Source organism: Schistocerca cancellata, chromosome 6 (genome assembly GCF_023864275.1).
Source record: "Schistocerca cancellata isolate TAMUIC-IGC-003103 chromosome 6, iqSchCanc2.1, whole genome shotgun sequence".
Lineage (NCBI taxonomy): Eukaryota > Metazoa > Arthropoda > Insecta > Orthoptera > Acrididae > Schistocerca > Schistocerca cancellata.
Window position 1 is genome coordinate 532,295,707 of NC_064631.1, and position 16,768 is coordinate 532,312,474.

Here is a 16,768-nt window from a genome sequence, read left to right on the forward strand (position 1 = left end):
AACTTCTTGCTTCCTCAGAATAACTCTAATCACGAGAACAGCAATCACACACTTATTCTACACATTTGCTGACAATATCTACAGCAACATATCAAACAGACGTCGCTTATTATGTTGTCAGTACAATGTGATTGCGAGCAAGTGCCAATATTCATTCCTAATAATTTTATGCTTTAAGAAGCTTTCATACGAAATATACATGCAAATTCTTTACTGTGACGTCTCAAAAGCTGCCTGACTGATGCTTGAAACTTACCGAACGGGGTCGCCTGAGATGTGTCCAAATCCTTGGATGCCACTCATGATGCCTTTGGACTTTCAACGGACGAAAAAGTCACTGACTCGGTTCCCGGAATAGATTTCCGGAGTTATTACCCGCGCGCGCAAAAGAGAGAGAGAGAGAGAGAGAGAGAGAGAGAGAGAGAGAGAGAGAGAGAGAGACAGGAGTGGCAATTTACTCCCTCCTGAATGAACAGCTGGAGCTGAGAGAGCACCCGCGACCCGTTCAGCGCCGACTCCGCTACTTATATATATCTCGTGTTTACTTATCAGCTCTTGGCTCCAACTTCTGATATCCAAATGGCGCAAAGCACTGCCCTCAGACACCGAGGTCGGCAGATATGCGGGCGATCGCCACGGTCATACGAGGCCAACATCGGGAGAACCAGTTTCATATCCAGTCAAGGCCGCCTGCAGACTGTGTCATTAACTGCGCGATAAATGGCGCGACATGCACCGTTGATTAAAACTGAGAAATAAATGTGCACGAGATAAACTGATACGTTTATCTCAAGTATCACAGATTGCTGCTGATGACCAAACACGAGCGACGGAGCAACTACACCCGGCGGAAACACGTAATCATTCTACACACGCATCAACACTCCACAGCAAGTAGTCGGTCGCTCCTCCCGTCCCGATCATAACCCCTCTTTGCTTCTCTCTCCAGTTCGCAAAACATGTGTGGGTAATGACTTTTTGTGTTTGTAATGTATATATGATGAAACTTCTCTGTGGAGTCGTTTCATAGACGCTCGTCTCACTGGATTCTGTGCATACTATTCCGTTCATCGCCTGATTGCTGTTTAATTTATTAACTCTCCCAGAAAGACTGAGGAAACAAACTAAGGCTTATTTAATGATATTATGTTTGATTTTTTGGTGTTCCATAAGAAATCATGACCTGTATTTATTACGTTTTTCCCTTCACCCTACCCTATGTGTACGTGTATGTGACAGTGTTTTTACGTGTGGTTTCGGGTTTCTTTTGTGGGGGACGCTGAGTTGGTTGTCGTCTGCTAGGAGCAGGTGATGTTTGCTTCTCGTTTGGAGGGTAGCATAGGATGACCAACTTAGAATTCCAGTTGCTGGACAGAGGGGTTTACCCCTGTTAGTCTGAGGTTAGTTTGTCAGGTTGGTGGCGGAAGCCTACCCCTCTGGTAGCTTCCGTGCACCGGTAGTTAGGCGAAGCTCGGTGGTGAAAGGACACACTGCAGCTAGCGGTTGGCGAGTACAGTTCGTAGCTCCTAGAGAAGTTTTCTGCTGATAGGAAGTAGGTCGAATTAGAACTTCCCTATGTTAAATTCATGGCATATTTAAGAACTTCAGCTTAACTGAAGCGGGAGTAATTATGTATTTTGGGAATGTGGCATAATTATTTTGTTAAAAATTGGCGAAGATTGTGGTTGAAATTAAAAGTGTGGAAGTAGCTTCGTTCCTTTCGGACAGTCGTGGGTATGTAGATGGAATGACTGAATTAGTGTGTTCCACTTCCCTTTTGTGTGTTTTTCCTTTTTAATTGCGCGATTCTACCATTTTTTTGCGAATTATTTAGTTGAACTTTTTTATTCAGGCACCAGTCATGTGTATTCATAGGATGCGCATCAAATTCAGTAATGAAATAAATGTGCTACATAAAAGATAAACTCTGCGTTCTATATCTTTCTCATTGATGCCAGTTTTCAAATTAATTTTCCATTCCCTAGTTTTTTTTTATATATGACATACAATGCTGTTCATCTTGTTAGTTTATTTAAAAAATTTCATTCCTATAATTAAATTCTTAATTTAATTAAACATAATTTACTGTTCGGTCTTTTCTTAATTGATAGGGCTGGTGGCGACCCAGTAATTTTTAAATTTATGATTGTCATTGTGAAGTGGCTTAACCAGAAATTGCGCACAAGGGTTACATCACCATTAATCTTGGTACATAACGTATGTCAAGCCTTTGCTAGGATCCGTTTACAGTTGTACATACATACTTTACAATATGCACATTATTTTCGGATCGTTGTTACTTGTTTACCTTAGTATGTGGTGTGAGGTATTCTTGAGAAGCAGCCATTTTGGAATTATTTCTTACAACGGAAACTCCCGTCGTACATCTGTCAGATTTAGTGGTACGATGGCCCAGAGAATAGCCCGTCAAAAACTGAACACACAAGTATGAAAACAAGAAGAAAGTATACTGAACTGTGAAAAAAGAAGTAAAATAGAAACAGTGAACGGTACAAGCTCAACATCTGCAACATCGAGCGAAAGTGAATAGCCGTAACGTCGTGGTCGAATGGTCACGGCGTTGGGCTGCGAAGGGGGAGATCCATGTTAAAAGCTCCTTCGTGACCCACTTTTTTCCGATATTATTAATAGTCCGTATCATTGACGGGTCTGTTCGTTATATTGAAATTTGTGTCTGTGTAGTGGTGTGACGTCCGTCTGCAACAGTGAGGTATAAGGAAGGGACCTCTAGACGTTAGTGTTCCCTGTTTGTTCTACACTTGTTATGACTCTTGCGTTCTGTTTTGGAAGTTTTGTCTCTTGAATCCTTTGTTGTAACATAGTTCATACGCGTTTATTTGTTGTTTTCATTTCTGTGATAAATCGAAGCGGCATCTCGCCTGCTCTCACTATTCAATACATTTACTTGCGACAATAATATGTCCTTACCACGTGACTCATATTCTAATTAGCAATGTGTAGTATGATAATTATCAAGACTACAGAAAGAACAGACACAATCAATGACCGGACTGAAAGTTCATTATTTCGTGAAAAAGAGGGGCGCGAAGGAGATTTGGGCACAGATCTCCCATTTTTTAGTTCAATATCGTGACCGCAAAACCACGACATCGCTGGTCTTGCCATTCTAGCGACGTTGCTTATCTTGAGCTTGGACCTTTAACTGTTTCTATTTTGCTTCTTTTTCCACTGTTCAGCACACCATCTTCCTGTTTTCACGTTTGTCTGTTAAGTTTTTGACGGGCTACCCACTGGTCCATTTCACCACCAGATATGAGGGGGATGCGCGGCTGACCACATTCAGACATTTATAATCCTAGAGTAAGATTCTACGTCTACAGCCACATCCCGCCAGGCGCCACACGACGCACATGGCGGTGGGTGCCTTTTACTAGTACTAGTTATTCCCTTTCTTGTTCAATTCACGAAACAAAGCGATAGAAAAACGACAGTCTATAAGCCTCCGTGCGAGCCGTAATTTCTTGTGTCTTGTCCTAATGGACACTTATTGCAAAAATGTTCAAATGTCTGTGAAATCTTATGGGACTTAACTGCAAGGTCATCAGTCCCTAAGCTTACACACTACTTAACCTAAATTATCCTAAGGACAAACACACTTATTGCAGTCAACCGCAAATGCGGGTTGTCTAAATTTTCTCAATAGTCTTGCGCGAAAAAACTGTCACCTTCTTTCAAGGGATTCCCATTTGAGCTCTCGAAGTATTGCTGCAATACTCGAGTGTTGATCGAACGCACCGATAACCGATCTATCAGCACGCGTCCGAAATGCTTCGATGTCTTCCTTTAATCCGACCTGATAGGGAGCCCAAACACTTTAGTAGTACTCAATGATGGGTTGATTTAGTGTTCCGTAGGCGGTCTCCTTTATAGACAAACTACACTTAACGTAGAATTATTCTCCCAGTGAACCAAAGTACACCAGGTATACAGCTGAAGAGGAGTACTGTAGACATCTTTAAAAATGGCAATCATAGATGTTGGACAGTCAGAGGCACAAAGAAGATAAGCCGAATAAACCATGGGCAACAGAAGAAATACTTGAACTGATCGATGAAAGGAGACAGTACAAAAATGTTCATGGAAATACAGGAATACAGCAACCTAAAACACTTAGCAGACATGCCAACTTTCAAAAGTGAAAAATCAGGAGAATTTTAGCGCTGTACTATTGTGAATTACAACACATCCCTGACAAAGTTGCAATAATTCAGTACCTGTACCTGGCACACCCATATTGTTTCGCATTTTCAGAACCGGGAAACATTTTGCGAAGCAAAGGCCCAGCGTGATCGGCACAGTTTATAGTCAAGTTATGCTCTACAATAAAAGAGGTAAATAAAGCCTCGGCATTCGTCACAGAATCTACATTTTGGGGTTTTCACGAGAAGTATCTGGTTCCGTTCTACACAATGGACACTCTCCTTGTGTTTTTTTAGTTTGCACATGTTTAAGAATGCCGCATTTCCCGCCATGAGCCACTGAAAAGTCACATCTACTAGAGATGGGTAGTTCGCGAACAAACGGGTGCAAAGGAACGGTTCACCAAGATGAACGAAAGAACCGAGGAACGAATTTCAAGGAACGATCGGTTCATAGTTCACTTCGGTCGCGGCGATCGGCGATCTACTTATAGTTAACGGGAACGAGCAACGATCGGTTCATAGTTCACTTCGGTCGCGGCGGTCAACTTAATAGTGCCCGGGAACGAGGAACGATCGGTTCTTAGTTCACTTGGGTCGCGACGGTCACTTCGGCAGTTCTCGTTCCAGCCTCGGTCGCGTGCTCGTCACAGTCTCGGCCTTCCTCGGCCACACCCGTCGTTCTTCGCATGACCAGGTACACTGATAGACATAGATTGCCATAAAATCGTATTTACTTACTATCGCAAAAACATTTGTTCAGAAGGAGCTTTCAAACCAAAGATTTTATTACTGCGAACTTAATTATTATTATTATTATTATTATTATTATTATTATTAAAGCTGCATTAACTTTAATAATGCAACATAAAAACCTAATTTTTACTAAGCGTGTGACGCAAGTATGAGAAAATCATATTTTATTTTATGCTTCTATAAAGTCTCTACTTCGCCTACGAACTCAGAGACAACGTGAAGTATAATAAGGTGCAAAAGATTATTGTTTACAACGTAGCATAGCTACAAGTCGAAACGAAGAATTTTATACAAGGCACTTGTGGTCTATTAATTTGGGAAACAGCCACCAACAGGTTTACAAGACTACATGAGCTATAGGCCCATGCGCGTCGCGTGAGATTTTCATGTTCTCTTGTCCAGCTCTCTACACATCGTCATCGATTGTTTCGCAATTGTTGCTTGCATTAGCTTGTTATTTCTTCACTGCCTAATTATTACATGTTTGTTTGTTGTATCTGCTCGTAACGGCCAACACATCGTCCGTAATTGGTGAGCAGTCTGTACTCGGGGCCGGTTTTCCGTGCACCACTCTATATTAATTCCCTGCGATCAGCCACATAAGACTACAGTTGGCTAAACGAGAGGTTCTGCAGGATCACAGAAATTACTTCTAAAAGTTTGTAAGAATTCTGTAACGAATAAAAACTCTATACTCCAGGGGGGAGGCAACTGCCCCCTCTTGGTGCCCTCCATCCTTCACTCACCTACACTACTAGTTTACAGTTTTTCATAAGAACCATATACCAAGCACAAATGAACGGTGAACGAGTAAAATGAACGGTTCCCAAAAAAGAACGATCAGCAGTGAACTAGTTCCCAAGGATGCACGAGTTTGCCCATCTGTAACATCTACATACATTACAAAATGCGTAAGTTTGTCCCTTCCTCGATTCACTTAAACATGGAAACTCTTCCTTATATACGTTTCTGAACACTGCATATTATTTCTTCACCATCATGCACAAAAAATAATCAACACCTACATGATATGCAGCCAACAACTACTACAGAGTACACAAATCGCGCAGCAGAACCGAGAACACAATGGTCCTACGTTCTAGTCAATGGTCATGTAGCAATGATGCCAACCCTGGTGCAGCGTTTCCCCCTATATTGCACTTCAAATTCCCCTAAATAATTTGTGACACTGTCGGGTAAGCGAGCGGGGGGGCCGGTCGGTGTGGCCGTGCGGTTCTAAGCGCTTCAGTCTGGAACCGCGTGACCGCTACGGTCGCAGGTTCGAATCCTGCCTCGGGCATGGATGTGTGTGATGTCCTTAGGTTAGTTAGGTTTAAGTAGTTCTAAGTTCTAGGGGACTGATGACCACAGATGTTAAGTCCCATAGTGCTCAGAGCCATTTGAACTATTCGAGCGGGGCGTGGGGCGGTAAAAGGGAGTCAACAATGAAATTGTCGAGTGGAGGGGAGGGTAGTAACCCTTAATATTTTTCCCCCCTGAAACATTTATCCCTCTAATTTCCCCCAGGCAACTTAATTCCCCCTAAATTTCGGAGGAAGTCCCCCAACTTGGCAACACTTCCTTGTAGAAAGAACAACGCTAATCACTTCGCTTGGAACGTCTATCGACTACTACTTGTCCACAGTAACTTTACGATTGCACTGATGCTACCAGAAGTGGAGGAAATTGGCACTGGTTGAAAGATATTCATTTGTCTCCGAACGCTGCCAACGATAAGTTCCTTACTTGTTACTTCCTAGTAGATACGAAGCGCGAGCTACGCCTACTGCCGCTCCCGAAAGCCACAGCACGAATCTTTCAAGTTAACCTAGACAAGTAGCAGCCTTACACTGTCATTCACCAATATATCGAAGGGGCAGGATTTTCAAATAGTAAGGAAAGTATTGAAACTGCTCTGAAAATCGGGAGATCGGTTTTCACGGTCGGGAGATCGGGAGGAAGAAGGAAAAATCGGGAGTCTCCTGCTTAAATCAGGCGAGTTGGCATGTCTGACTTAGGAATGAAATAAATATGAACTGCAGGGCAGCCAAGGCGAAATGGCTGCAACAATTCATCCGTGCGCTGACGAAACCAATCCATGACGATGCGAGCTGTGTGAATTGCGGCCTTGGCGTCTTGGACAGTTAAAATGGTCTCTTAATCCTTGGCAGTCAATTGACCTTGCAGAGTATGCACAGGACCCCTGGAATACCACGATATAGCTGCCCATATCTTCACCGAACCCCCGCCATATTTCAATCTCTTGGCGTAAAGTTGGAAACAGTGAGAACGATACTCATCCGACCAAACTACTTTGTTCAATTGCTCCGTAGTCCACGTTTTATGGCTTCGGCACCACGTTTTCTTGTTACGGGCATTTGCATCACTGATGAGTGGTTTTGTAATTCTGTCTCACCCTTTTCTTCCTTGCTTGCGGAACTTTCTTCGGGTTGTTTTGGTGCTGACGAGCTTTTCGAGGGCGACATACAGTTCTGCTGAGAGTTTTTGCAGCTTCGTCCTCTTATTTTTCGTCACAGTCCTCTTCAATAACCAATGCGAAATGTAAAATTAAAAACACATTCAGCGGTCTACATTTTGAACTCTGTTTATTTGTGCGGCCAGTTTCGTGTTTTCACTACTTCAAGCCCTGTGTACACACAACAACAATAATGACAGTGTCAACTACATAACAAAGGGGCGGTGTAAAATTTAAGAGAAATTATATACAGCGGTAATGTGTGGTAAACATTAACAAAAACCAAACACAAGGCGTGACATCAAAAACGAGATGACAACTGCTCACTGTCAGTGGAGGATTTAAAAATTTTGCGTCCCTAGGCACACAATATTATATGCAACCCCACTTCCCCAATAAAAATATGTTTTAAATAATAATTATTACCCGATCGCTTCACAATTGCCGTTTTGGGTGGGAGCGCAGTGAGCTGTTTCCGTACTCTGCTATTCGTTGTTCTGAAGGGCACGTCAGCGGTCTAGTCGCGCTCAATCAAAATGTAATATGGTTCCTGAACTGATCTTGGTGTACGGCAGCGGATAGAACAAACTTAAAACTGCATTATTTTAACACATTCTTCTGTTGAAAGACAACAGAAACGAACACTAAAGTAATTTTTCTTTTTTGGCTTAGAAATTCACCAGAGCGTGTAGGAGTCAACGGATTTTTGTTATACATTCGCTTTTAATACGTTCTTTTACACGAAGCCGTTGAAAATGAAAATAAAGTTGTCTTACGATCTAAAAACTGAAGCGAACGTGACGTACGATAGAAATTAATATGTACTTTTACAGAGATGCGTCCAAAATTAAAATTAAACTGTCGTTTTCGATCTAATAACTTTAATGTGTAGCAGATAAAAAAAACACGTTCGGTATTAATATGTGAATCTATAGGAGAGCGTAAGAGATGAAAATGAACTAATACCTACTGCAAATACAGACGAGCAAACACAGAACTGGATTTGCTATTACGTAATTTTACAGACTAGTGTGGTAAAATCAAATTTGTTTTATAATGTAATAGTTAACGTGTAATGCATTAGGGTCTGTGTAGCTAGATGCTGCATAATAAGCGTACACAATTACTTTAATCCATTTAAGGGCTGAACATTTTTGTACTGCAGCTACTGCTCTCACCATAGCTATTTCTAACGAGCTTTTACGTGTTTATCGCAGAACTGAACTACGTTATTTATTAACACTTTTTCACCTGGTCGTATTCTCCGATAACGTATATTTGCGCGATAACTATACATTTCAGCAGACACCATCATTTGCAATTTACTACAGTATCAGAATGACTCGACTGTACAGCGCCGAGTGACCTGGGTCATTCGGGTATTGTTTACTATTGTCGGGCGCCTTCGGTCACGTCTGCACTTAAACGAGGTTTAGTTCCGCGTTCTGCCATCAGCAGTTGTAAGATAAACTGGTAATACGTAGTTTGTAAATCCAATGACTGTGCTCTTATAAATCACATTACAATCTTAAATTTTTAAAACTAATATGAGTAAATAAACTAACTCACCAGTCAGCGAAGTTTGCATCTGGCTTTGACGGCAGAAAACTCATTGATCAAATCTTCATAGTTCAGACGGTTATCAGTTAGCAGGTCGGCTTCGATGTGAAGAATGGACAAGGCGTTCAATCTCTCCTCAGACAACGTAGAACGTAGGTACGATTTCAGTCTTAAGATCGTTCAAATAGCTCTGAGCACTATGGGACTCAACATCTGAGGTCATCAGTTCTCTAGAACTTATGAACTACTTAAACGTAACTAACCTAAGGACATCACACACATCCATGCCCGAGGCAGGATTCGAACCTGCGACCGTAGCAGTCACGCGGTTCCGGACTGTAGCGCCTAGACCCGCTCCTCCACAGCGGCCGGCTCACTCTTAAGAGCCGAAAACGAGCGTTCTGCTGATGAATTTATAAAAGCCATGCATAGAGATATTTTAAGAGCAATGTCAACATTCGGAAACGCGGACTGTAACATCTCTTTTCGCAAAAATTTACTTATTCCAACTGGTATATAACTAATCTCAGAAGATTTCACTAGGGAAGGAAGGCTGTAATTCTGTGTCATATGTCAACTTGGAGTTTTGCTGCACGTTCAGCAATACCGCCAGGTGAACTGTTCTTAAGGTTACTGAAACCTGTGAAGGAGTCCAGCAGTTTTCTATAGCTTTCCGTCCTCCTCACTGATTCGGCGTACAAGTAATGTTTCGACTCTAAATTTTTCCCTTCCAGTCAGAAAAACTTCTTCCGAGTCCGCTTCTTCGCCATCATGAAGTTTGCGTTTTCGTGATCTTTTATAGATGCATTCATAGTCTATATCAGTCACAATCTCCATGGATTTAGTTTCATAATAGTCGAACATGCCATGAATAGATGCAATAAATCCTAAAAGTAATTCATATAATTCATGCAATATTTTAGTATCAATATTTACACTTTGCAATTTCAGATTTACACTATTAAATCTCTGGAGTATGTCCTTACAAACTGTCATCATGAATACTGTTTCTAATCTGCTGAGTTGATTCAGTAAAGCTGAAGCCATTTCGCACTAGTGATGTTACAAACGTATTATTAGCAATATGTGTGAGGGCATTTATAACGCCCTTCCAGTTTTCATACAGACTTACACACACTTCCTCTCTTGCTGAACAACATGTTTTTGATTACCTTTTTACCGTTTTGCTTCCTGTCTTCAAGAAAGAAGTTTATCGCAGCACTGTGTAGAACCAGAGAAAAAATTATAAAGGTTTTGCACTACAATGAAAAATGAGCATGCTTTCCGACAACAGGTTGCAGCATTAGTGCCAAATTCAAAGAACGTGCTGCACGAAGCACATAATGCGCTTTCAGATTTCGTTCTTTAATGCGTGCCAGCGAATTAGTGTAGGTCCCTGACATATTGCTTGCGTTGTCATATGACTGGCTTCAGTCAGTAATATCAATGGAATTTGTAAACAGGCGTTTTAGTACGGCCTCAGCGAAGTTTTCGGAGCCGGCCGAAGTGGCCGAGCGGTTCTAGGGGCTACAGTCCGGAACCGCGCGACCGCTGCGGTCGCAGGTTCGAATCCTGCATCGGGCATGGATGTGTGTGATGTCCTTGGTTAGTTAGGTTTAATTAGTTCTAAGTTCTAGAGGGCTGATGACCTCAGAAGTTAAGTCCCATAGTGCTCAAAGCCATTTCAACCATCTTCTTGAATTAGAAAAATCACCGTTAGAATTTTGATTAAAGCCACGTTGTAAGAGAATGTCTATTGTTGATTCATTGACACACCATTCTGCACGATCATCACTAACGAGGCTATTTATTTTTGTAATTTCTGACTCGACACTTAGCTTTTCGTGAAACTCAAAATCAGGAACAATTTGCTTTTCTTCATTTTTAACTTTTGTTTCGTCTGTACTTACTTCTTTTACAACAACTGCAGTGACAAATATCATCCGTACTACTTGAAGTCGAACCAGCAACATTTATTGTCAAAAATTTGTACTTACTTCTTTTACAACAACTGCAGTGACAAATATCATCCGTACTACTTGAAGTCGAACCAGCAACATTTATTGTCAAAAATTTATCTACTGTGGCAAGCGTTTTTGGAACTGTCTTCTCGTTCTCGCCATTCCTTCGATAATTTCCGAAATGCCGCCCCACTTAATTTTGCGCGTTTGCTTTTTCCACTGTTATTCATGTTAAGGCACTTAGAAAATTGTCAAGCAACACTCAAAACAAAAGAAAAAAATTGTGGAAGGAAAGAAAGACTATATCGAGTTCCAATCGTACTGCAACGCACATGAGCACAAAGATTTTTCCTTTAAACACGGGGCGATGAACTGACCAACTCTGATTACTCGACCTAACTGTGCTATGAAAGAACGACAATGCAGAATAATTTAATTTCATTGTCGCCTGTTTCTCTGTTGTCAGTGAACAATAGCAGCACACGTGCCGCCTGGAATTCGTCACCGGAGTTTTAGATGGGACGCAAATATATTCTGAATATTCTTGAAACTGTCTTTCTAATGTTAAAAGCAAATAATTTTTGCAATTTCTTGCAGTGAGGTGTGCTAGATCGACTCTTATCCCACTTATCTTTACATTTTAGCAGTTTCTATGGGCAGAGAAGACAGAATACGAAGTTTTAAGTTGTCTTGTTGGCAGTTGATGTAGTGTGTTCTGTTGCAGGCTGTACCACAATAAATGAGCAACAAAGGTTGGTTTCTTCTATTTTTTCGCCAAAAAAAGTAAGTAAATAAAATTTTTAAGCTGTGGTGAAGTGTATTTCACACATTATTAGGTATTCTGCTTATGTTCTTTTCGTATAAAGATATGTTTAAAAATGTAAAACATTCCGAGTATCAATATGTTTTGTTAAACGTGCGCCGTTAAGGCTCAGATATTTACGACCACAGAGCTTTCAGATTAATTACAGTAATGGAGGGTTGACTATGCTTCCTCGTAATTTCTACAGGAAATTTCAGTAGAGTCGGGTTTTACACACTGACGCCCACACATGTTACAGTATTTAAGAAACTGTTGAATAGTTCATCACAGCTTTTCAGGGGTCCCGGTATTTTAATTGGGAAAATAAGGTAGGGTTAAGTACAAGCCGGCAACATTCTCGGAATAATAACGTTTCAGACATTGTATTGTAGATTACCGTCCTGACAGCTTACTTCAAAATTTTTGAACAGTCATGACGGTGATACCAGACAGAAACCGAATGTTAAATTTCCATTCAGTCACCAGGTAAACTATGTATATTTCCAAACTTGTATTGCCAAATTTCGTTCTTAAGGCTTATTTAAACTAGCAAGTTGTTTAACAATATCATTTTTTTTCTTTTATAAGCGCAGTTATTTTAAAACGTAAAAGTTAAAATGAGTACAGAGCAAAAAATGCCACCCCCTGAAGGTACTGCCCCTAGGCCCGTGCCTAGTGGGCCTATATGTAAACCCGCCACTGCTCACTGTACAAACTCAGGAACAAAATATACAACAGCTATGTGAACCTAATAATCGGAAGTCCAGATTACATGACATTTTTGTGTTGAACAACCGAAGTCTCTGAGCCATCTTGCACAAAAACTGACTTACAGAAACTCTTCAATGACAGTGGAAGACAATCATACGACACACACTTTCGTCGGCGTTTTGACTTAGCGGATTATTATTTTCCGCTTTCCCTATCTGCGGCATAGATCTTCGATACGGTGCGCCTTGAAACACCAAACAATTCGGCTACCTCGGTTACGGAAGCACCCACCAATAGTTTGCGCACGTTCTAATTCACTTAGCTCCGCGATAATGCACTCAACTGGAAAGACCATGTTCCGACCACGACTATCTCTTGCAATTATTGAGGCCATCCGCAGGCGCCGTTCGCGGACAAATACAAAAGCACAACCTGCAATCTGCACGACTGTCAGCGTGTCATCTGCAACCAAACGATATTAATGTGGACGTTGCGTGCTACCACATCACTTTACGGCTAAACTTAATTTTTCTTTGCCAAGACGTTTCGGGCACATGTTGGCAGTTTCTTACATTATGCTTTAACAGAGCTATTTACTGTTGCTTTCCTATGACTTATTGAGAAGCGGGAACACGTCTCCCTCCCTCCCTCCCTACGCACACACAGATGTTTCTAACGGACACTTGACTTCACCAACACAGCCGAATTTGTTCTCTCCCCCCCCCCCCCCCTCTCTCTCTCTCTCTCTCTCTCTCTCTCTCTCTCTCTCTCTCTCTCTCGTGCTGTGTGTGTGTGTGTGTGTGTGTGTGTGTGTGTGTGTGTTTTCTAGCTCAGTTGTGGAAGGTGTATGTATGTCCTGAAATTTCCATTGTTTTCTCTGTTGGTTTAGTTTATCATATGGGTATCCTAACTGTTTTCCGCCGCTACTTGTTTTATTGTATTTAGTTCCTGAGTGTGGTTCGTTTGCTTACGGGTGTTCTGTTTAATCTTTGGAGCAGGTATGTGAAACTTGTTTGCTTGTGTTCAGTGGGTTTGATAGATTGTGAATGATGGTGTTCATGGCTGTCGGTTTTCTGAATACTGTGAAATCATGAGAACTACTTTTTGGTGCAACTCAGAAAACTTAATGTGCTGTCCGTTTCTGTTTCTAACGTGAAGTGAATTTATGAGTGTAAATCTTTTATTTAATTGTGTAGCTGTTTTATGTTTGTATGTGGTTCGTCTATCAGGCACATGTCATCGACATAACAATGCCAGTATATATATTTTCGGTTTTATTATGTGTTTGAAGACCTTGTCTCTAAGTTGTTCATGAACATGTTGGCTAGGAGGCCACTAATCGATGATCCCATTGGCAGTCCATGTTGGGAATAAAACTGTTTGTTGTACATCAAGTAATTTTGTGCTGTTACAGTCCGAGTATGGCCACTGCTTCATCAATGTGTGCATTTGTTGTGTTTCCTTGCTGTTTGGGGACTAATGACCTCAGAAGTTGAGTCCCATAGTGCTCAGAGCCATTTTCAACCATTTTGAACCTTGCTGTTTCGGTCCTTGTGTGACGATGTCGATAGCTTCATCTACTGTAATGCGAGTGTACATTGATGTCACACCAAATGAGGTAAGAGTCGCTGTGTCTGGTATGTCTACGTTCTTGATTCTGTGGTAATTCCTATGAATTTTCCAGGTTCCCGTTTTCGAAAATTATACTTTCTTATAGACGATACGCCTTTAGAATAAGCTTTTGCTTTTTAATTCTCACGGTACTAAGGTAAGTCGTTTTTGAAATATTTTCGGCAAAACTATCCCCATGTACGAAAATATTGAGTCGTTTTAGTATTAACCGAAGTGATTATGGGCGTCATGGCGCTGTCAGCAGGGATGGAAGCGTATCAGCACTCCCTCCTCTCCCACCACCACCACCACTCCTGCCTTCACAATGTTCCCAGCGAAAAGGGCGTAAATACGAACGTAAATTATTTCAACGGAACGAAGTATCATAGAAACGGAGATTCTGCATTTGTGCTTTGGCGAAATCGTATAATTTAACTTTAGACCTGCAGATCTGAGAAAGTAATTAATTTGCGTCTTTCGCTCTAACTGGTGGCTGATGCAGTCTCTGAAAGACACACAACACGATGTCATTACAAACCTCTCCTTGAAGGAAGTTTAAGAAATCTGGACTATGACAAAAATGTGTAATTAGCATATTGTCTCACGACTGGAATCGCTATTTTTAAACCCACCAAAAAGTAGAAAACATCTGTAGTGAGTCAGTCAATGCGCTGAGTTACACGGACGCGTAACACGAAAGCTAGAGCAGTCCTGTAATGTTCACAGTCTGCAACACAGTATGTGTCAACTGTCAGGGCTGCAAGGAGACTAGCGTAGTTTATGCCTCGAGATGTTCGGATGCAAGAGGGCGGTTTCAGTTTACCGTATTGGATAAGTACTAGCATATCTTAAGAAGTAATCATCTCAATGTTCATTTGAACTGATTTATGGCTGGCCGTGTGCAGAAATTTATCCGGGGTTGAGGCGTGTCGGAGAAGTGAGGTGAGGAGAAGATTCTAAAATTTCCATTTTTTGTGTAAAAGAGTTGGTCAGTTTCGAGAAGCCATAATATTGTCTAACCAGAATCAGTGACGTAATTTCAAAATTGGCTAAACGAGAGGTTTAGCGGAATCGATTCCAGAAGCGCACGAGATTTCCGTGATAGAAACTGTACTCAGATACTGTAGCGGGGCTGGGAGGAACGAAAAATGGTTCAAATGGCTCTGAGCACTATGGGACTTAACAGCTGTGGTCATCAGTCCCCTAGAACTTAGAACTACTTAAACCTAACTAACCTAAGGACATCACACACATCCATGCCCGAGGCAGGATTCGAACCTGCGACCGTAGCAGTCGCGCGGTTCCGGACTGCGCGCCTAGAACCGCGAGACCACCGCGGCCGGCGCTGGGAGGAAAGATTTGAAGTGAAATGATCATATAAAATTGTTAGTAAGGCGGGTGTCAGGTTGAGATTCATTGGGAGAGTCCTTAGAAAATGTAGTCCAACACAGGAGGTGGCTTACAAAACACTAGTTCTACCTATACTTGAGTATTGCTCATCAGTGTGCGATCCGTACCAGGTCGGGTTGACGGAGGAGATAGAGAAGACCCAAAGAAGAGCGGCTCGTTTCGTCTCAGGGTTATTTGGTGTGTTAGCGTTACGGAGATGTTTAGCAAACTCAAGTGGCAGACTCTGCAAGAGAGGCGCTGTGCATCGTAGTGTAGCTTGCTGTCCATGTTTCCAGAGGGTGTGTTTCTGGATGAGGTATCGAATATATTGCTTCCCCCTACTTATAACCCCGGGGAGATCACCAATGTAAAATTAGAGATTCGAGCGCGCACGGAGGCTTTCCGGCAGTCGTTCATCCCGCGAACCATACGCGACTGGAACAGGACGGGGAGGTAACGACAGTGGCACGTAAAGTGCCCTCCGGCACACACCGTTGGGTGTCTTGCGAAGTATAAATCTAGATGAAGTTCTTGCGGACTCATTAAAACAGCCACGAGAAACCTAAATCAGTATGAGCGGATGGAGAGAACTACTCTTCTGCATTCGTCTGTGTACCTCTTCTTTCAGTTTTTAATAACCTGTGGAAGTCCAGATTCCTTCATCTTCGCTGTGGATTCCGTGCTCGGAGCTGGTTTTCCAAATACTGTACTACTGTCGGTTCCGTGCAGCATGGTGCAATATTCTGCCTGAAAGAACCTCTTCAACTATAATTTTCGATATCGACTGCTACCGGAAACAGCTTGATATGGAAGGGAACGACGGGGAAAGCTTCCGCTACTGACGTCAGTGCTTTCAATTGAAAGCCGCTGTCAGGGGCTAACGGCGAAGTAGGTGTGACTCGCAGAACCGGTTGATGGTCATTCCCCGTCCACACACGGCGTATAGCCTACGCAAGGACGTCGCTACGTCATTCGACTGCAGTAATGACTTACGCCGTAAAAACCCGGACCAGGCGTATCACAAAACACGAAAATCTTTCACACGCAGTTTTTAAAGAGGCTGTCGGTTATATTACATTACTTTCTTCTTGTTCTTTTTTTTCCCTCTCTCTCTCTCTCTCTCCCAAAGACTGCATATTATATGGACTTTGAACGTCCTCTGCAGCCTTACTTTCGACTCTCCGTACCACAGTCTGACTACGGAGGGGAGCTCTCGCCTAGGCACACAGGAGCAGGAAATTCACAATCTCCGGTTTCGGCAGTGCGAGCCGCAGAGAGAAGCGAGCTGGCAGCATTCTGCCTAGGCTCGAATTACGAGATG

General features: G+C 42.1%; 1 protein-coding gene across 2 annotated transcripts in view; it reads right to left on the bottom strand.

The window, feature by feature from the left end:
- LOC126088582 (aromatic-L-amino-acid decarboxylase) overlaps positions 1–16,768 on the bottom strand; it is a 211,129-nt gene that overhangs the window by 179,655 nt on the left and 14,706 nt on the right. The window contains exon 1 of one of the 2 annotated variants that reach the window (XM_049906779.1): positions 257–464. The exons of the other annotated variant lie outside the window; for it this stretch is intronic. Within the exon in view, the coding sequence (XP_049762736.1) occupies positions 257–303 (47 nt within the window). The 5' untranslated portion in view covers positions 304–464. Of the gene's footprint in view, positions 1–256; positions 465–16,768 lie in introns of those variants that run through there. 2 annotated transcript variants of the gene reach the window in all.